The sequence below is a fragment of the Hyaena hyaena genome, unplaced genomic scaffold (assembly GCF_003009895.1).
Source record: "Hyaena hyaena isolate Hyena2069 unplaced genomic scaffold, ASM300989v1 scaffold_857, whole genome shotgun sequence".
Taxonomy (NCBI): Eukaryota; Metazoa; Chordata; class Mammalia; order Carnivora; family Hyaenidae; genus Hyaena; species Hyaena hyaena.
The window spans coordinates 255,160-277,816 of NW_024081490.1; the positions used below are offsets into that span (position 1 = coordinate 255,160).

Consider the following 22,657-nt stretch of genomic DNA (forward strand, 5'->3'; position numbering starts at 1 on the left):
TGCTTGAGGCCCATACAAGCCTTAAACCTTTGGCAATGACCTTCATCAGACACTCATTTGAACAAAAAAAGAGTGAGGCAAATAAAATCATAGGTAACATTTACAAAGAGAGATCCTAAGAACAAGGACTGATCCTCTGGCTCCAATTGTACTTGAGGTAATTTCCTCCCTCTGCACCATCCAGTTATATAAGCTAATAATTCTTTTTCCTCTTAAGCTAGTATGAACCTGATTTTTGTAAACAAAGTCATAATACAGAGGAATATAAATAAGAAGATGAAATAAATGTTATATGGAATCATGTCAATTCAAAATATTCTCTGGCCAAAAAAAAAGTTGATTTTTTTAATGCTTAAATACATTATAATTATATTATAAAACTATGAAAATATGCTCAAAAACACTGATTTTACACCATAATTATATTATAAAACTATGAAAATATTTTCAAAAAGCACTGATTTTGTTTATTCATTCATTCATTGCTAAATATGAATTAATCAATAACTATTTACCCAGTGCTATATTAGGCACTAGATAAAAAAAGGAGGAGGAGGAAATATAGTCCCAACCTTCCTACCATTAATGTGAAAGATGTTGTTATGAGACATTTCATCTACATTCAGTACCAAAGATTCTTGGATAAATAAGAAGCCTGGAAGAAGCTGATTTATTGTGAGCCTCATACTATAGCCAATCTTTTTTTTTAAAAAAAAAAAGAGTCCTACAAACTGATTTCCAATTTTGAGTAAGTCCTATCAGTTTGGGGGTTTTCCTGTGGATATATTTTTATAGTTAGCCTGGATGTTAGATTTTTTTTTTTTTATCAAACCATGATTCTATAGAGATTTCCACAACTAAGCAGTCAACATTCATATTCATAGCAGAACCTGCTAAAATCACTTAAACTGAGTTCTTATCAGAATGTTCATTAGTTACCTCTTCTATGAAAAGGATTTGCCTGCAAAGAAAACAATTTTGCAGTGTCTTCTCATCTTATTAAAACATAACGTAGACACCTTTCTTAGAAACTTTTCAAAACAACAACAACATTACTGAGAAAATACAATTTGGCTGCAAAGGTCAGATAAAGCTTACAATTCCAGTACATTTCCAGTAATATGAATGAAGCTATTTTTTGAAATGTATATTGCACTTTTTCCCCCTTTATAAACAATCTATTACAGTTTTATTTAAATGTCCGATATGTATGAGTGATCATTTCCTTCCTATTTATGTTCCCATACTTCCCTATTAGGTACTTAGGAACTCTGGCATTAGCTGCCATCACCTGGGATATAGTGTTCTGAATTATTTCGGATCAGGGTTATTAATAAGACCAGGTTCACGGGGCGCCTGGGTGGCTTAGTCGGTTAGGCTTTCGACTTTCGCTTAGGTCATGATCTCACGGTTCGTGGGTTCGAGCCCCGCGTCGGGCTCTGTGCTGACTGCCAGCTCAGAGCCTGGAGCCTATTTCAGAGTCTGTGTCTCCCTCTCTCTCTGACCCTCCCCTGCTCACACTGTCTCTCTCTCTCCTAGAAATAAATAAAAATATTAAAAAAAAAAAAAAAGACCAGGTTCACAATTGACTTACCTCTTCAGCTTAATACATTCTGAGGTACTCTATCAAAAAAGATTATTGAAATAACTGCAAAGGGTATAACATCCCCATAGTCTTGCTTTTAGGGGAAAAGAAAAGGAGGGAGGGGGTTTTCCACAGATTATTTTTATTTTTATTCTCTCCATATTATTCACCAATGTGTGGTTTTGTTTTATTTTGAATGCTACCATCCACAGCACTGCCTTATGAAACACTGAACCAGGACCCACGCAGTACTCACATGTCAGTCTGATCTATACTAGTTCGAATAGAAATTCATTTTCAAATTAAAGCCTTGCAATCACCTTTCCAAGAAACTGAAAATAACTGTTTAACATTCTAAGATATTAAAGATAAGCTAAAGTGGAAAATAGAAGAATTATGTCCTTGTGTTTGTGGCTAGTGGGAGGGGCGAAAACACAAGAGGAGGAACAATGACTAAATTCTGAAATTTTCTGACTCGAACATTTTGCTAGGCCTCCACTTCCCAAAGGGACATCTCCACGGGGACTTCCCAGACCCAGTGCCACTTCTCCCTATGTCCCGCTGTCCAATTCCAGTGTGTTCTCTGGCACACACTGGAAAAACTAGGGCAAAATGCTCAAGTTACATTCAACTCCCCTCTGTCTTTTTCACCCTATATCCAGTCATCTCTCAGCTTCCATTAACTTTTAACGTTTCCCAAATTTACCTTTTTATTTCCAGTTTCACTGCCATCACAATAATAACAGCAGCTAATGTTTTCCAGAGCCGTTAGAGACTGGCTCAGCAAGAGAAAACAATTTTATCCCTGGAGGCTCTGCCCCACCCTGTTTCTGACATGATTCTGACCAGGGCAGAGAGTTTATTACATGTTTTCCTTGTGGTCCTTGACCTAGTTTTATTGGGAAAGACCTAGAATCTCAGTACCTAAAATAAGCCCTAAGGAACTATGGTTCATTGAAGATGGTTTTTCCCTCTTAAAAGCTGGGTTTCTACTTTCAATCACTAAATAGCACAAGTTCCCCGACAAGATCTGTGGCTCTTTTCTGAATACAGCGTCCTGAAATTCTACATAGATTTTGTCATGGGAATACTGCATCTCCTTTCCCAGTTGTTGGCTGGGTCCTAGCCTAGGGCCTGAAGATCCGGAACTAGGACACAGCCAAATACCTGACTTTGGTTAGCGACACCATCTAGAAATCCTTGTGCTTATGACCCACTTGTTAGATTTTCTCCTCTCACATATCAATGTCATGCCCTTCTAAGACACTGATTATTTAGAATTCTGGCCATCTCTCTCAGTGGACTGCCCAGCAGAAAGATCAAAACCCATCCTATAAGGTACCAACTTCCTGCCGTTCCTAACTTCCTACCAAATGTTTTAAAGCCTAGTCCTTCTGAGTTAGATCATTCTTAATCATTATCTCATTTCATTCACAAAACAACCCAATGAAATAGAATTGGTCCCATTTGACTTGATGAGAATTCTAAAAATCAGAGAGATTACATTTAGGAAGTACACAAGGCCACATAGATAGGCAGCGGCAGAGTCAGAACTCACATTCACGTCTTCCTATTCCCAATCTCAACACACCTTTGCATATTCCAAATTATCCCATTACCATTAAGAATATTCTTCCTAAACATTCTCAGCTATCATATCAATCCCATCCCTCAACTGCTCTCCATCATTCCCCAATTACTTATGATAGAAGTGCCAATCCCCCATTCAAACATTTGAGAGTTTCCAGAATCTGGATCCGGCCTGATATCCCTCACAGCATTCCATAATACAAGCCAGCCACACACTACCTCCCATGCTTCAGCCACTCAGCCCAGGTTCTTTCTGAAGTTCTGTGTTCCTCGTTTCTATTTTACTCCAACTGTCAGAGCACAGTTCAAATCCCACCACCCAAAGTTCCCATGACTTCACATATCCAAACTGATCTCATCCTTCTGTTAACTTTACGCTAGCCATACTGGCATCTTAACACAAACTGCATACCAGGATTCCTTCTTATCACCTAGAGTGACTCACTGAAGTTACCCGCCTCCTTATCTGCACATTTTGTAGCTCCTGCAAAGGGACAACCATATTCCAAACTTCAAGTCATCATTATTTTCAAGCTCCTTTAGAACAGAGAGTTTGTCTTGTTTTGCTTATGTCCCTTCTTCTGAGCAGCTTAACACAGTGCCCTAAGCATAGGGCTTAAATAGAGCTCAATAAATGAATGAAAGAATAAATTAGATAATGGGGAGGGAATGGAGGTGAAAAAGAGGAAAGTTTTTCACCAGCACCTACTTGAGACAATAGTGAATTTTAAGAGAATCTTTACACTCCTAATTAAGATTGGAGATTAAACCAATATTCCAAAAGATGTCACATATCATGTTTGCCTAAAATCTAAAAATCTTGAAATGATTCATTTCATTCCAAATTAAAATAAAATGTTAAAATGATTTTCTGAATCAAATAGATTTTAGAGACGGTATTATATTGTTAACGTGCAAAATATTCATAACAAAGTCTTTTCCATCCCTTGCTTTTGAAGTTACAAAAGACAGAACTACTACAGTGCTTTTTTTTTTTTTTTTAACTACAGGAAGGAAGGCTCCAAAGTGAAACACCTATCCTTGCCGATTAAAAAGTTGATTCCACACAAACTATGTCTTAATGTGATACACAATAAGGGACCAGACAATCTAGGTCACTGGATTTTGGTGGGTCGGGAAGAGAGGATCAAGAAAACAACATTACTTTTTTTTTTCAATTAAAGATTAACTGCAAAGAAATTAATTCATTGACAATAAGGCCAGATGTATTTGAATAACTATTAGCATGAAAAATAAATTATCTCTCAATTTAACTAAAATTCTGCAGACATCTGAGGGCACATGGGTGGCTCAGTCCATTAAGTGTCCAACTTCACTCATATCATGATCTCATGGTCGGCAAGTTCCACCCCCCAGTCAGGCTCTCTGCTGACAGCTCAAAGACTGGAGCCTGCTTCGGATTCTGTGTCTCTATCTCTGCCCCACCCCCACTCATGTGCCCTCACTCTCTCTCGCAAGCTCTCTCTCTCTCTCTCTCTCTCAAATGAATATGTAAAAAATTTTAAATTCAAAGAGTTCCAGACATCTGAAAGAGTTAAATTTTCTAATTTTTTTTACACTTGCTTGGCTTTGCATAAATACATTTCACAGTACAATTTTACCTACTCGTTTGATAAATCATAAAGAATAAAGGGATAGTCTCTTCTCTGCCCTTACCCTGAAATAGATACAGTATATTTGTTTTAAATACCAAATACGATTTTTTTGAAGATAACATGGTACTTGGTAAGTATAAAGTGCAATTCAAATTTAAGGCAGAATTATAGCTTTTGTATATTATCAGAGATGGAGCAATCTCTGCCTTGAAGAGAGATAAGGTGTTTGCATTGCCTTAAATTTCTACATAGTAAGCAAAAATCCCAAGCTATCATCATGTTGATAAAATCTCAACCATTAGTGAGATCACCTTTGGTTGTGATGGCTCCATTTGTCTCCTTGTCAACTCCGCCATGGCTACCACACTTTACCCAGAGGCCGGCTTCGCTGAGGAGAATTTACTCCTCCTTTAGTAAACAAAATAGCTGATGTGTAACTGTATTAAAATGAACACTCTACCCATCAGCCTCCACCAGATGAAACTCAAGTGGCTTTGTTTGCAATCTGTAGCTAAAATAATACAAATCTTCCTCATTTCATGCTAACTCATACCACAAAACTTATTCATGATAAAGTCCATCAAGAACTCCAGGCTAGTAAGACTGCAGTTAGAAACTCCATTCTAAAGCTTCTCCAATACAAATAAAATAAATGATGCTTAACAAATAAAACAACTGTATCTTCTCTGGTTGTCAACTACTAATTTCTCAAAGGAGAAATATGCAGTCACAGCCCATAAGCAAAGAGTTTCTAAAAACCAATTAGTCACCAAGAATTTTGAATTGAACCTTTTTTATACAGAGAAAAAAAATTCAAATAAAATAATCCAGAGAGGTCTTCTCTCCTTCCCAGTATAATTATAAAAATAACTGCAAGTTCTCAAGCACAATGAAATTCTACTTAAAATACAATCTGCTGGTTTATTTCTAGGACCAAATTATCCTCCCTGTTGCATTGACCGTCCATGTTTCTGTATTTTAAAACAAATCATAGTTGCATAGTATTTACCTTGAATCCAACTATAAAAATATTTACTGTTTTATACATTGCAATTTTTTCTAAATACTAATCATAATTAAACTCCTAAAATAACAAAATCTCTGTTCCATTTCATATTTATATTCAGCCTGTCCATTAGAAGTACTGACATGTGATAGAACCAAATCATATTTTTTTCTTTGGAAAATTCCATGAATGAGGGGGGAAAAAACCCACATGCTTCTTAAAAACAAAATTAATCCATCTCACTCTGTTTGTGAAGCACACGATCTCAAAAGAGAAATTTTAAAAGCCAGAACCAAATATCCAAAGACACTGAGTTTTTGTTTGTTTCCCTTCAGCAAATACCTAAAGATTAAAGGACAAGCTCTGGCTTAGAGAATATATATTATTCACTTCCATTTTAGGATGATGTTTACCAAAATATCATAAATACTTAATAGCAACTGTTCCTAGTGCTTCCAGCAAAAGGCAGTAAAATGAAACATAAACCTCAGCATTGAAAGCCCAGGAGTTTTTCCCCGCATTTCATCATCCCACTTCCTGATACACTCTTTAGGATAGCCTCAATTCTAATGATCACCAGAGACAGAGCAACTGAATTCCAAACAGAAATATTATGAGCTCCAGTGAAACTATTAATCATTAAAATGGAAAGAACAACAGCAGCAGTCAAATACTCAGCCGCTGGGGCAAGGTGCCTGACAGCTATGAAACACCAGATTTGGAGGAGGGAGAAATCACACATTCCAATCCAAATCTTTATTTTATACTTCTTCTATAAATCCTATAAAGCTTACAAGATATCAAGACAGCGAGGTACTCCATGCTTAAAGGGTGGAAGGGACTAAAACTGTTTTATGAAGATCTTAAACTTGAAATCCCAAACCAAGGCTCAGAGTTGAATTCAAATCTCACGTACAAACAAAATCCAGATCTTTAGAATTATGCTGTGTTCACAATACCAAACAAACCTCCTCTTTAATGTTTTTCAACATTAATGATCACCTGAACTGGATATTGAGATTACTTCTTACATTTGTCAAATGTAGATAAAATCATGAGCCTTTTTTACTCCCAGAAAAATACTCACAGAATTAATTATTCCTTTAAGAGCTTGAAATCCGCCTTTGACAGGGAAGACTTGTTCCTTGGAATCGGCAATTCTTTCCAGCTTTAGAAAGAGGAGGAACATTTAATTAACGGGTGGTTGAGACATACAAGATTTTATACACTTCATTATGTTTCAGTTATGTTCATCTGAAAAATTACACTACATATTAATTCACCAGTGTAGCCTTGTCAGGAATTGAAGGAGATGGCTCTAGTGTCACTCTAAATGTATCACAATGAAATGCATCAGTCACAGCCACTTTACATCGCCCCCAAGACTGAATCTCAAAACAGTGCAGAGCTCTACTAGCTGGAAATGCCATGAGATACAGGAGACTTGTGTCATATTCAACCACAAATTTAAATGCAAAATCATCTTGTTGAACAAAAAAAATTAATATATCAACCCTCAAAGCCTCATGAAAAAATTTGGTTTTCCCAAACCCCTGTACTCCTAAGAGTTAAGTTTTCAATCAAACTAAAACATTTAACTAAGACTGTCATAATAATCCTGTCAGTTGAGTTCAAGGAGTATCCATATCATTTTGATTCAAACGTATATCCTATATCAGTTCTTCCAAACCAAATGAATAGTCAAGAATTTAAAGCTTTGTTTTCAGTAATGAAACCTATCAAAACCAGACATTATTGATGCAGCTTTCAAGACATATGGCCATGTTAGAGAAAATCTTTAGCAAATTGTTAGCATCAAAAGAAGTCGTCAGTGAGAAGAATTTGATAAATTGTCCTTATGACAATTATGCGATTTAGATTAAAGTCTGCAGATCTGCCGTGCTTACCTGAGCTTGTTCAAAGTCCAGGACACCAACACAATAAACTCTAGCCCCAAATGACCTGGATATCTTTGCCTATGGAGACAGAGAAAGACAGAGGGAGAGAGACAGAGGTGAATTATCCAAATATCAGGCTATACATAGAGACACACAGCCAAATACACTGGGGTATAAAGCACAAGTTCAGTTCAATACTCACCTCTCTCTCTGCATATGATGGCACCAGACCGTCCAACTTACCATCTGTCAAAGCAATTATGATACTGGAGGTTTTTAAGCCTCCTGCTTTCTGAATTTGTTCATTTGCCTGAAAATGAAGAATAATTATCCAACTAACAATTTAATCTTAACTTTTAACCAGCACACTCCATCAAGCTGAGTTTATGAGTCTGACAAAATCAAAATATTATAGACTGGCTTTTCAAACAGGGTATTTGGGGTTAACTATTTTATTTGAAATAGGCATATATTCACAGTAAAGAGTAGTTACGATTGGGTTTAAAGGAGATAAATTTTAAGCTTTGGTTGACTGGTCTGAATGTAAGCACACAGAAAATGAAAATTCCTTAAAAGGCAAAATGCCATTCAAATTTTTTCTTATCACCACAGTAAGTCAGTCTCATCCTTAGAACAACTAAAAGCATTTTTTAAAAATGTTAAAGATAAACACGTAAGGGGACCTTTGAGTTTTACTAGAGATTAGGGTTTATTGTATTACAGAATAAGAACACATTCTCCCCTATCCCTATAAATGTAAAAGAACTTACTAGCTTTAGTCCTTCATGGATGTATGTCTCTCCTACTGGACTAACACGTTTTAAATCCTCCAAGCCTTTACTAATTTTGCCCCTGAAAAATAATGCATCATAAAATCAAACAAAAGAAAAATAAACAAAGATCACAATAAGCACTTAACAAAAAACACGGCGACATTACAACTGAAGTTTCTTCAGTAAGAGGAAAGAACACGAACTTTGAAGACAGATAACTTCTCATACTTTTTGCTATTTTAGTAAGTATTTTGAAGCATTTGTATTTTAACTACAAAAAAATAAAAGTACTGACAATGTGAAACATCTTGAAAAATCTAGGGATATTCTAGGCATTTTTGAGCTTAGAACAGATAACTTCTATCGTATTTTATACTAAATGCTAAAACACTTTCCTTCATCCAAAAGAAACAAACATTGAATAGGTCAGCTGAAGTGAAAAAGCGTTTCTGAAGCACTTGGACACTACCTACAAGCTGGAAATTTTCTTTGTTACCTGCAAATTTCTAAGGCACATAATTAATCCTTCACTCATAGAAATTAACATTGTCTATTTGTGCTTCCAGAGTCAAATGTCTCAGAATCTAGTCACTTTTGTAACGTCTCATCCATCCAAACACCAGACAGCTCATTCTCTTGAATATGGCAGGTGTTAGTTAATACATATTTGATGAACAAATAAAAGAATAAATAGGTAGATGGGTGGATGGGTAGATGGATAGATGAATGGATGGATGGTAGTGGATTCATTTAAGAGGAAATATAAATGAAAAAGATGAAAAAGAATAAAAGAATCTTTTCCATCATGACTAATTAGTGTTTCAATGCAGTATGTCTAAATGAAGTATGACTACACTATTGAGAGCTGTTTTATGTGTATTAAGTAAAAGAAGATCATTTTTTAGATGTTTTTTAATATAGGTTCCAAAGACTCCTTGAAAAATAAGGAAACCATAAGAGTGGTGTGAGATAAATATAACAACGTTGCAAAAACAATCCGAGATTGTTTTATGAAAAAGATTCATAATTCCAAGGATGGTGAAGTAAATCACATAATTTGTAAGCTTGTTTTACCCAAATATTTATGTTTAGTATCTACAGAAACAACTTGAAGCTGATTGTGTCTGAACACAGACAAAAGCCAACTATTTGATGCTTCTCAGAAATGAGTGGCAGCATGTCCTCAAGCATTAATGTTTGCTACCAAAAGGGAAATGAAAAAGATAACTGAAACTTAAGTTTACACAGATTCTGCAAGGTAAAAATCACCTTCTCCATTCAGTTTAGATTCACCTCACCCTTTAATTACTTCTAAGAACCAGGCAACACCAGCAGATGACTCGAAGCTAAATGAACTTGCCCACTGTGGAATTCAGCTTTTTTGGAAGGCTGGTCTCAACTAGCTCATTTCATTAGAAGAAGCAGAGTACCCCTGGCTTTTCTATCCATCCCCATACCTGACACATAACGTTCTAAGTAGCACTGAATTCCATCCTTCCTTTTGCAGCTGCGTTGTCCCTAGAGGAAAAGTGTTTCGTGCCCACAGTCAACATCAACACTCATGAGCCCTGGTCTTATCTTCTTCCAGGGTAACGACACAGTCTGTCAGCCTCTTCTCCATCAACAAGTCTCACTTTAGGGGAAAGGAAAGCTAAAACAAGACAGGGCAGATCTCAGGGCTTCAAAAAATCCCAAGCCACTAAAAATAAGTCCTAAATTTGTCTATCAGTAAACAGCTAATTTAGGGGAAAGCAAATGATGTTGAAGGTTAAAAACAAGACTCATTCATCTACATTAAGACTTGGAGAAAACTCTAAAAGAAAAAGCAAGTGAGGAATGATAAAAAACAAAAGAAAAAATTTACATACAACAGCATCTTAGATCAACCTCACCAAGTTTGGTTTTAACTTTAGGTCTTCAACTACAGGAATAGAAATACTGAAACTACTTTGGTATTTGTTGTGAAGCTGTAGTCAAGGGCGCTGCTATCATAACACATAATGTCCCCTATAAGGTCTTGTGGCAGAAGTTCCTTGTCATCCCTGAGTAATCACTACATACTTCCTCCTTTCTGCTAACGACAACTATGTGAACTGTTTCATGTCCTAATTAATGGGAAGCCCACTGTAAATTTCTTACTCACAAAATTATGCTAAGTTCCTATGGTGAACATATTGCTACATCTCTTTTGCAAGATCTTAACTTTTCTTCTTATATGTTGTTATCTTTCTGCAATGTTATGCTCAGTGCAGCTTCAAATACTTTTTGGAAAGAGGCAGAATTGAAACAAATATAATGGGATATTAAAGCTCTGATTTTTTTGTTGAGAATCAGGGGGCCAAAATCTATAAGCAACTCTTTCTTTTTTACTTTATAGTTATACTGATTGGAGACAGAGAGAGAGAGACAGAGGGAGGGAGGCAAAAACACACAGACTCATTTTTTAAATCTATAAAATAACACTTTCCACTCTGTTAATATCTCTCAAATTTCTCTGCTGAGGAGGGAAAGGAAGAGATGAAGGGAAGGGAAAGGACAAAAAGGCAAGAGAAAGGAAGAGAAGAAAACATAGCAACATCTGTGCCACATCAGTGGCTTTTCCCCATCCATAGAACACTTTCAACTTTGAAAAGTGTTCAAGATGTCATAAATATAATAAATATATATTGTAAATAGGGGCATAATAAAATAGTTGGCAAAGAATTCTGACTTGCCTAACTAACACAAATAAGGCACATTTTTTTTTTTTTATTTTAAGTACCTTTTACTTAAGGTACTTAAATATCCTGTGACTTAATATCCTGTGACTAAAGATATTATGTTTATACAATATATCTGAATAGCACTTGAACTGTCCAGGTTTCAAAGCTCTTTCCAGATGTCAGTCAATCTACACCCACCTGCTGAGCACCCACCACAAGTGAACACTGAATCTATACGGTGACATGAGAAGGGCTCAAACATAGTCCAAACATCTCTACAGATGCACTTTAATTCTCCACTGTGGCTATACCCTGGAATCACTGGTGGGCTTTAAAAAAGAACCTCTTCAGGGCTTTAACTGAAGAGATTCCAATTTACTTGCTTTGTGATAGGTTCAGGGTATTTTTTTAGAAACTCCCCAGAGTATTCTCATGTGCAGCCAGAATTAAGAACTTTTGATCTAAACTAATTTAAAAACCCTTCCATGTTATTGGAATGCTCTTTTCCTTAACTATTTTGCCAGTCAGTCCTCTACTGAAGGGGGTTGAGTGGTGCCTAGGATAATCTTTTAAACTGTATAATATAGTTTCTCAGATGGCATAGCTTATCGCCAGAGATAATATAGATTAAGTGCAAGCCCTCTCTTGTTTCTTCATCTGTAAAATAGAAGTGAAAATATGTACCCCATGGGGCCATCATGAGGATTCAGTGGCACATAAGAAGTACTAAGTAAGTTGTAGCTACTATTGTTGTTAAGTTAATACTAGTCATTTCCCATGTTAGTAGGATTTTGTTCACCCAGTTTATTTTCTCCTTGATTCCAAGGAGAGCTTAACCAACAAACTGAGAGTTGAACATTTTGATACAGAAACCAGAAAGGAGGAGGGGAGAGGAAAGAGTTCTATTGAACTTCCTGGAAAGAAGTTAAATGGAAAACTATGTAATAAGGTAGGAAGACTCAGGGATTAGAGTAAATTAAAGATGAACTACAAGTCTAGTTCTACAACTAATGAACTGTATAACACCAGCAGTTATTTAATCTCCTGGAGCTCAGTTTCCATATCCATAAAAGGCAAATAATAATGCCTGCCATAGTTGGGTTTCATTCATTCATTTTATAGGTATTTATTTGCTGTCCACTATGATATTTATAACATAATGTTATTTGGCATCTTTGAGCATTCGGAAGGAAGCAGGTGCCTAGTCAAAGAGGGTATTTGGAGAGAGACAGGAGAAAAAAGTGAGTACTGCCCCCAAAACAATCCTGTTCATTATAATTTCTCCTTTCCATTGCCATGCTGCTCTTCAGGAAAACCTATCATATAATGTATATTTGTAGGTGTTTGGTACAAAGTGAGTGCTGCATAGACGTTAGTTATTATTCTTTTATCACATAATGTGTCAAGGATCGAGTGAGTTCATGCACCAGGCAACCCTCAATTCTTTCCTTATGCTACTCTGCATCAAATAATGAATGCAGCATACAGGTCAAGCAATGGGGCCTTGGCCTCAGTTCCTAGCCCTAATGCTTCCTAGCTTTGCAACTTTCAGTAAGTTATGTAGCCTTTCTAGTCCTCCATTTCTCCCACGTGAAAAATGGGAGTGATGGTAGTACTTACTTAGTAGAGTTGTTGTAAAAATTAAAGATGCTATTATATGTAAAACAGTATATTGCATGGCACGTAAGTACTCAATTATCAATACCAATTTTATGCCTAGTCATCGTACTATCTCTTTATCCATAAAAGAAAACATAAGTATGAATTATCTGCTTTGTTAGTCACAGTTTATAAGCCTCATTTGAGAACTATCACTTTACTCATCCTTCATGAAACACACCATTTTAAAACTATATATTCAATCACACAAACTACAAATCATATGCATAAGGTTCACTATGGCTTTTGAGTAAACAGCTGAATACCAACAATCTCAAAATGTTCTTCTTTTATAGCACAAATTTTTAAGATATTTTTAAAAATTTGCAGTCATTTCTAATTAATAAAACCTCCATCCTCACTTTGTGCTAGAAAGGATTTCTGCATATTGTTAATTATTAAGTCCTTGAGAGTTTAAATTTAATAATACCATTCAAAATCATGGAGGCAAAGCAGAACGTGCCAGTCTATTCTAACATAACTCAAGAAAGACATAATGGTAATATTAAAATGACAAAAGAGAATGTATTAATGTTGTTAATAAACAAATATTTTAATGTACAGAAAACAATAGATGAGAGGAAAAGGTTAATAATAAATAATAAAGGTAAAGGACACTTGGCATTTAAAATTACAGAGATGGATTGTGGGTCACACCAGAATCTAAAGACTAGCACTAAAATCACCAATCTCATTTATTATTTTGATTATATACAAGGTTTATATTTTTTCTCTAAGCTAACATTTATTTCGGAAGAGATTCATCTTGGAATTTCATTATTACTTTATATAAAACTCCATAGTAGATAATCTCCAAATATGACCTCTGCCAATTCCTTCCCACTCATATATGCCCATTCTTCCTTCAAGAGATGGCATTTACCTCCTCTCTCCCCTTGAATCCGGCGTTACTGTTTGGCAACAGAATAAGGTAGAAGTGATATTCTTGAACTGAGTCCAACCCTTAAGAAAAATTGGGATTTTGTTTCCTTCATCTTGTAATACTTGCTCTTGGAATGCTCTCTCTTGGAGCCCAGTTATCATGCTGTGAGAAGCTATGCCACATGCAGAGGTCCCATGGAGGTGAACCAAGTTCTTCCGTTAAACAGCTCTAGCTGAGCTCTGAAATCAACAACAAGCCTCAGAAACAAACAAACCAGCCTCTATGACTACAGCACCAGGTAATATCACATGGGGCAGAGAAACACCCCAGCCAAGCTGTCAAACCACAGAATCGTGAATGGTAATAATATTGTTCTTATTTAAGCCACTAAGTTTTGGGGTGTTTTGTCATGAATCACTGAACAACCAAAAGAGAAATCGGTACCAAAAGTGTCATATTTCATCTCTGTGGATATTCCCAATTCTTTGATTAGGGCTCAGTTGTATTTACTGGAACTGTATCTTCGACTCTCAGCTTCACACTCTGGGCTTTGGTTCTACTTTCTGAGTCATTCTTTCTTTACAAGTAGACCACAGCTTATATGTGTGATTCTGTCCTGAAGTCTCTCATTTTGAAATGTCTATCTCTTTTAATCCAAGTTGATAAAAGCCCTTTAAAAATCTTATGAGATCCCCATATATCAAATCATGATCCACTCTATTAGACAAAAGCTATATGCATAAAATTTCTTCAAAAAAAGCCTCCTCTCTACTTTAGGTTTTAAATCAGGTGGGGCACACACCCAACTGCACCTATAATCTGATTTTTATTCTGATACCACATTTTGTAGGCAGCAATGTGGGTTTGATCACTGACGTAAGGCTATTTCTTAAAGTTGGGGAATATTTTTGTCAAGGGAGACTGGTGGATATTTTCAAATACATCAATTCCTGGCTCTTTATATGTCCTCTGAGTCCCGCTTGAAAAGAAAAGTTTCCTCTTTGAGTCATCTCACACCTCTATGTAGCATGATAGGTAGCTGAAAGAAGCCAGTTGAAACCTCCAAAATTCTTCCTAGAAATCAGTTTTGCTATAGCCACTATTCATTATGCACATTTTCTATTTTCTACATTATCACCACACTTTCCAATACTACCTACAATGGTCCTTTCTTCTTCAACCTCCAACGTAACAGTTTTGCTCACTGCCCTTCCAGTTTTCACTATCAATCTTTTCAAGGTCATTTGGCACCCTACCTTAGTCACATTTCCATTTCGGCCATATTAAACTACCCTAAAATTAGTGCTATAAACATAATTTATTATTTCTCATAATCCTGTGCATTGAATGGGCAGTTCTTAAGTTTCACACATTGTCAGCTAGAAAGTAGGAATGGTTAGAAGAGTTGAAATGACCTCGTTCACATGGTTGGCAAGTCAGTACTGATGCTGGCTATTGCCTAGGATCTCAGCTAGCACGGTTGATCATTCTTTTCTCCACGTGGCAGGGTTGCGATGGTGGTCTTGGGGTAATGAAAGTTTTTATATGACAGCTGGCTATTGGGAGCACAGGAAAGGAAACTCCCATGCCTTATTATACACTTAGTTCCATGTTTTCATGCGCTGTACTCTATTGGTTAAAGTAAGCCATAAGCCCAGAACAGATTTTTTTAATTATATATTTAAATAAATTTATAAATTTAATTTATAAACCTAAATATATTTGAGTCAACTATGTACATAAATACATACATGTTTGTATGTATTCTGTACATAAATGGAAGCCACAGAACAAGCCACCACAAAGCTACAAAGCTTCATATACTTATGCTACCAAACGCCAGTTTAGATAAGTGCATGAGCATAAATGTTATAGATATTTGTATCATGGGTAAATTCTGTTCTTTGTCCTCAGGAGATTATTACCCAGGAACATTAATTCTTGAAATAAACAGTAACTGCAAACAAAATGTAGCAATGAGGTAATTTTGTAATGGTTAGCCAATTACATAATTAGATGTTTTTTGTTTATTTATTTTGAGAGAAAGAGAGAAAGAGAGAGAGAGAGAGAGAGAGCATGTGTTCAAGAGGGAGAGGGAGAGAGAGAGAGTCCAAGCAGGCTCCACATTCTGTGCAGAGTCCATTGCAGGGCTCTATCCCACGACCCTGAGATCACGACCTTAGCCAAAATCAAGAGACAAACACTCAAGTGACCAAGCCATCCAGGTGCCCCAATTAAATGTATTCTAGAAGGTGGGACACCTGGGTGGCTCAGTCAGTTAAACGTCTGACTTCAGCTTAGGTCATGATCTCGTGGTCTGTGGGTGCTGATAGCTCAGAGCCTGGAGCCTGCTTGGGATTATGTGTCTCCCTTCTCTGTCCCTCCCCCGTTCATGCCTCTCTCTCTGTCTCTCTCTCTCTCTCTCTCTCTCTCAAAAGTAAATAAACAAAAAAAATTAAGAAATGTTTTCTAGGTGGTAAAATTTAACCAATTGAGTAGAATATGAAACAAAACAATGTTCTCAAGATGTTATTTTACATCTCTACAAATTATCAATATTTACAACCCAGTTAGCACTTTAGTCCTTAGTACTTTACCTGAGCTATTGCATATAAAGCATTTAGCAAAATGTCTGACACATAGTAAGTGCCCAATAAACTCTATCTACTACTTTTACTGTCTCCCTCCATTAATAAACCACAATGTTAACAAAGCTGATAAAATTAGGAAAAAAATAATGAAGGAAAATCTGTTCATTCATTGACATATACCTGCTTTATTTAATCATGTTATTATATACTACTATACTACACTTTATTTAATTATGTTATTATATATTACTATACTACATACCGCATGAAGGATAAACTGCAAAATAGTAATTGCTCTCTACCAGCTCCTCAACTTAAAAAAAGTTTAAAGATTACAAAGCAGTGGAGTATCTTCTAAGCACAAACATTGCTAGTGCATTCTATTATCTTAGAAACTAACAGGTTTAGCTATCTTTAATGTACTTTCTATAAAAATTTGCTTATTGTTTATTTAGCAGGTCACTCTACGACCAGCATAAGCCAATGTCTCCATGGTACAAAGTCCAAACCAATGAATCCAAGGTAGCAGTCGTGAATTCAAAAATATCTGCTTACAATATGCTCTCCACAATCTGGGTTTTGTGAAACACGTTCGCTCCAATTTAGTCTACACTTAACCGAAGTGTGATACATGGATCACACCTGAAGTTCATACTTGCTGCATTTTGTGTATGTTTATGCCATTTCAATATGCTTTACTGGGTCATAAGAAACTGACCTCTATATTTAACCAGTTCAGTGTGCAGGTTTGTCTCCCAGGTTTGAGCAACAATATATTTAATTTTCTAGAATATAAAACAGATGTAGGACTGCACTGAAAGTAACTATTAGCATATCCATGACTAGACTCTGAGCTGCTGCCTTGCCCAGACCTCTCAGGATTAGTACGATGTCTGGCCAAAAACTTACTTTACTAGACAGAATTACTTCCCTAATATAATTAACAACAACCAACAAACTATAGTCCCTTCCCATGACATCACCAGTTTGTAAGAGAATAGAGTAAATTTAGAGGATGAATGAGTCTTTGAATTATGACAAATTCTCACTATTTGTGAAATATGGAAAAGGGGGAACATAGAAGGTCTGAGGCAATGCAGTGGTTAGGTGCTTACGCTCAGCAGTTAGACCTGGGCATGAATCCTGGCTCTGACTACTTGGCTGTGTCACTTCGAGGAAATTTATTTGACTTCTCTATGCTACTGTTAGAATCTTTGCACATTAGGATGAAAATGATGATGGAAATACATACTGATAACCTCCAAATCTCATCTCAACCTTAGACTCCTTTCCACCCAACAACAATTAGGCATTCTCACACATCATATGTCTTTAATCATCCCAACCTTGCTGTATGGGAGGAATGATTAGCTCCTTTTAACAGGCAAGAGAATTGGCCAGCAAGAGATGAAATCACTTGCCCAAGGTACCCAACTAGTATATAGCTTCCATGTCTACTTGGCTGAAGGTCCACTCCTGGTGTTTTCATTTTAACAAGGATCCATCAAGACCCTCCAAGGCAGCAATTGGATATGTGTTACTCCCAAATGCTTTCTCTCTTTAACCCCTAAATTCCATTCTGACTCCAAGCTATCTCTGGCTAAAGAGAGAGCTAACTATTTTTTTTAATTTGAGCATTTGTTTAATTTTTTACAAATAATAAAGTAATGTTGAAATAAAATTGAATAGCCAAGTTGTATGGAAATTTTTAAAAAATGAAGGTTCTCCCCTCCCTGAATCTCACTGCAAAGACAGTATTGTCCTTAGCAGTTTGTTGCACATCTTCTAGACTTTTTTCCATGCATTTATGATCACACACAAAGACACACACACACACACACACACACACACACACACATACACCATAAAAACAGGTAAAGATTTTTTTGTTTTTATTTTAGAAAAATAGGATCATACTTAGCAGAGTGTTCTACTACCTGCTTTTCCCAATTAATGTATCTTAAATACATTTTCATGTTAATATAGATTTTCCAATTCTTTTAATGACTACATAGTATCCCATTCTATATATACTTTAATTATAGTACCATCAACTGATAAGCATTTAGATCAAATGTTTTCACTATTATGAGCAACTCCACAGTGTCCAATTTTACACATACCTATCTTTGCACACTGGTACTGGTATTTCAGTGGAACAAGGTCCTAAAAAGTAGAATGGCTGATAGGAATTGTCTATACTTTTATAGGTACTGCCAAATTTCTGTGCAAAATGAATGAATCAATTTATAAGTTACCAATTCTTATGAAGGGCTATTTTATTGCAAGTAAATTTTTAATTCATATTTTAAGAAATTAGAAGAAATCTTTTTAAACAATAGAAATGTACATATCATCTAAACTTAATCAAATGAGTTCTATTTAATTTTCTATCAGTTTGCCTATAGAATATTTTTTCCTAAGCAATTGATTGTTATTCTCAGGTAAAAATATTATATGACTTTTTTTGTTTAATATGGGGAACAAATATATTAAAAAGAGAGTTAGAGGGGCACCTAGGTGGCTTAGTTGGTTAAGTATCTGACTTCAGCTCAGGTCATGATCTCATCACTTGTGAGTTCGAGACCCGCTTTGCACTTTGTGCTGACTGGCCTGGAGCCTGCTTGGGATTCTGTGTCTGCTTGGGATTCTGTGTCTCCCTCTCTCTCTGTCCCTACCCCACTCATGCACTCACGTGCGCTCTCTCTCAAAAATAAACATTAAAAATTTTTTAAAAATATATTTAAAAAAAGAGAGTTGGAAATGTTCATAGCTAGTCTATAAGAGTAGGAAAGATAATTAACATATCTAAGTCATCATTTATCATTTCCCAAAGAGAAAAAATATATGACAGTGCTTAATAACTCAAGTTCTAATGTCAGACCAATTCAACTGTTCATTCAGCTAGTATTTGTTGAGCATCTACTGTGTGCCAGGCTCTGGTGTTGAATATATGAGTGAACAAGACAAAGAAGACCCCTCTGCTCTCACACAATTTATGGGAGGGTAATGGAGATAAAAATTAATTATTCAAAAATTAATTAATTATTAATTATCTGATAACCAAATAGAGTATTGTGAGAAATTTCTGGAGAGGAGGGCCAGGGTTCCTGTAGACCTGATGGCCAGGGTATGGGTCTCAGAGGAGGGGAAACATGAGGCGATGCTTGAATGATAAGAATGGGCTAGCCAGAGGAAGTTCTGGGGCAGAGGAAGAGCAAAATTCGTAATCTGGAAACAAGCTTAGCCAGTGCAGGGAATGGAAAGATCAGTAGGCTAAACCGTGGCACAATGTTGTAGAGGAGGATTGGGTAAGACCATCAGGTAGGGCTTTTAAGCCACCAGGAGACACGGGCTTTCTATTCTAAGCCATTAGAACAGCCTTAAGCATGAGTGGCATGCTCTACTTTATACTTTAAAAGACCACTTTGGCTAATATACTGCTCACCACGTATCAAGTGTATGTCCTTGGATAAGCTACATTATCTTTCTTAGCTTCTGTCTCCTCATTTGTAAAGTTAAGATAATAACAGTATGTATTACATGTGTTAACATGAGGATGAAATGAGGTAATGAATGAAAAGCATTTTGCACACTGCCTAGCACAAAATAACTGTTCACTACATGTTTTCAACTAAATCACTTTTACATCATTAAGATCACACTGAAGCGAGCTTGACTCATCATCCCCAATTATTAGCATAATAGCCAAAAATATCCTTTAAAATTAGTCCCGATTCAAATTCTCTAATATTGAGAGGCTGGATTTGTCCATATTGAATCAACATGGCACTTTTCTCCTATCTGATCCATTAATACAGCCCTGAGCTATTTTTGTGTATGCGCACACTCCTTCCTCTCACACACACTAGATTATTCATCTCTGTGTTAGCCCCATAGCTCATAATACTCAATACATCATATATAAGGTAGGCAAACACATAGGTAGGTAGGTGGATGGATGGGCTAACAGATACACAGAGGACAAAAATCAAGGGGGCAAGAGAAAGAAAAAGAGTATTCAGTTTCAAACTGAAATACTTAAAAGAGTAAAGTTTCTATATTATGAGTATGCAAAATATATAACTTATCACTTCTTGCCAAGTTTCTTATTCTCTTCATGTATTTGCATATACTGGACCCCATGCTGAAACCGCATGAGAAGACACTGCACTGTCATAAGGACTTACTGCCTTCCAATCTTGATTCATCTCTACTGAAAATAGTTAGCAATACTCTGAAAAACAGGAAAGAAGTACCTCTCATAATAATCAATGTACTGAAGAGTTATGAGTAATAGAACCAAAGTTGTGAAATCAGCCATGTTTCCCATTTACTCAGGTCTCTTTGTGAGTGTGATATGCGACATCAAGAAAGTTTATATGTAGGGGCGCCTAGGTGGCTCAGTCGGCTGGGCAGCTGACTTCGGCTCAGGTCATGATCTCAAAGCTTGTGGGTTCGAGCCCCACGTCAGGCTCTGTGCTGACAGCTTGGAGCCTGGAGCCTGCTTCAGATTCTATGTCTCCCTCTCTGTCTCTATCTCTATCTCTTTCTGTCTCTCAATCTCTATTTCTCAAAAAATGAATAAACACTAAAAATTTTTTTAAAAACATTTATATGTAGAATTCGAATTTCTAGGCTTTAAAACAAAGATCTACAATAGTTGTGGAATCATTTATTCAGTGATTTTGCATCTAAATATGTGAATGATTTCTACATACCAGAGAGCATGTAACGGATGAAAAGTGACCTTATATCCAAATACACAGAACCACAGAAATTTGAGAAGTTACTGATTTAATAAAATAATATTAGTAAAAGAACAACTAGGAAATAATATCCTTTAATGGAGACTGTTCTGTGATATACAAAGTACTTTTCTATGCACTGTCTTATTCTGATCTTCACAACTCTCTTAAGAAAATAGCAAATAATGAATAATAAAGATTACAAAAGGAGAAAGAAAACATGGCCAATTGTAACCTGCAGTTCATAGACATAAAAACCGACACACTGAGCAGATGATTTGCCCCAAGTAAATCAGTAAGTGGGACAGCTGTAATTCTAACGTAGGCCCTCTTGGCATACTTTCTGCCATTCCACACTAATTCAACATGCCACAAATAGCGCGAGTCATTAAAACTGAATGTATCCCTATTTAAAAAAAGAGGAGAAAACTGTATATAATTTGCAAGTAGCATTATTAAAATTTCTCCTAGAATATTTAAATCCACCCAAGCAGGACAATTGTCCCTTTAAATAAGCATAATTACTCGCTAACCACTAAAATACTACATATTCCCTAGATCCAAATAATAATAATAGTTATAAATAATAACAACAAAGCTTTCAACTCGTGAATACAAACAGACCAGACTCTGTCCTGCATTCTCTACATTCACTGAGTTTAGTTTTCACAACTACCCTATGAGGCAGATACTGTTATCACAATCATCACTGTCATCTTTACACAAATAAATGGACAAAACTGAGGCATAAAGAGATTAAGTATCTTGTCTGTGACCATTTGGCTAGTAAATTGGTTCAGTGACTGTTAATTGCAAAATGCTCATGTTTATGCTGCCTCTTGAAATAGAAGCCTCTTGATCCCATTCCTCTCCTCAATTAGATTCAACCAGTGATAAAGGAAAAATCTCCAACTTAAACATTTTAAACCATTCCCATGCATGTCTAAGCAATACCAATTTTGTTGACCAATGACTGCACTGCACCTATAAAGTGCCTAACAGAGAACCTGGCACAACATATGCAGGTGACAATTCCTGAGAGTCTAGTGTGTGTCTGGCATTATGCTAAGCACTCTTCCCTGCACATGCACCCCATAGATGTTAACCCTGTTCTTTCTTTCTGCTAATGAATAGACTCGATTAGAGTTATCTGGATCCAAAGCTGTTTCTTTGAAAATGAAGCTGGGCAATGAACAAAATTTCTTCTCATGGAGGCAAAGAGTGTTATACACCCGGTATAGAAAGCTACTGTATGTGGGTTATAAGGGACTCTATTGCTCTGGCTCTTGATGTCACACAGATACATACAAGAAAATACAGAAGGAAAGTATCAGTGAGAAGACTGAAGGCATAAACTGGACACCTCACCTACAGAGGTTATTTCCTCTCCAGAAAAAGTAAAACTTAAACACAAATAAAGTAGAATTTATATATGGATATACACGTATATACGTATATAATATATATATACATATGTATACATATATGTGTATACACACACATAAACACACATATGGGCACCTAAGTGGCTCAGTTGGTTGAGTATCTGACTCTTGGTTTTGGCTCAGGTCATGATCTCATGATTCATGGGCTCAAGCTCCACATC

At 36.2% G+C, this 22,657-nt stretch overlaps 1 protein-coding gene across 2 annotated transcripts in view; it reads right to left on the reverse strand.

Annotated features, from left to right (window-relative positions):
• The window catches only part of ANTXR2 (ANTXR cell adhesion molecule 2), a 148,402-nt gene that overhangs the window by 121,258 nt on the left and 4,487 nt on the right, over window positions 1–22,657 (reverse strand). For both annotated transcript variants that reach the window (XM_039220015.1, XM_039220014.1), the window contains exons 4-7: window positions 8,466–8,547; window positions 7,898–8,005; window positions 7,705–7,773; window positions 6,885–6,965 (exon numbers count right to left, since the gene is read on the reverse strand). In XM_039220015.1, the coding sequence (XP_039075946.1) occupies window positions 6,885–6,965; window positions 7,705–7,773; window positions 7,898–8,005; window positions 8,466–8,547 (340 nt within the window). The remainder of the gene's footprint in view (window positions 1–6,884; window positions 6,966–7,704; window positions 7,774–7,897; window positions 8,006–8,465; window positions 8,548–22,657) is intronic.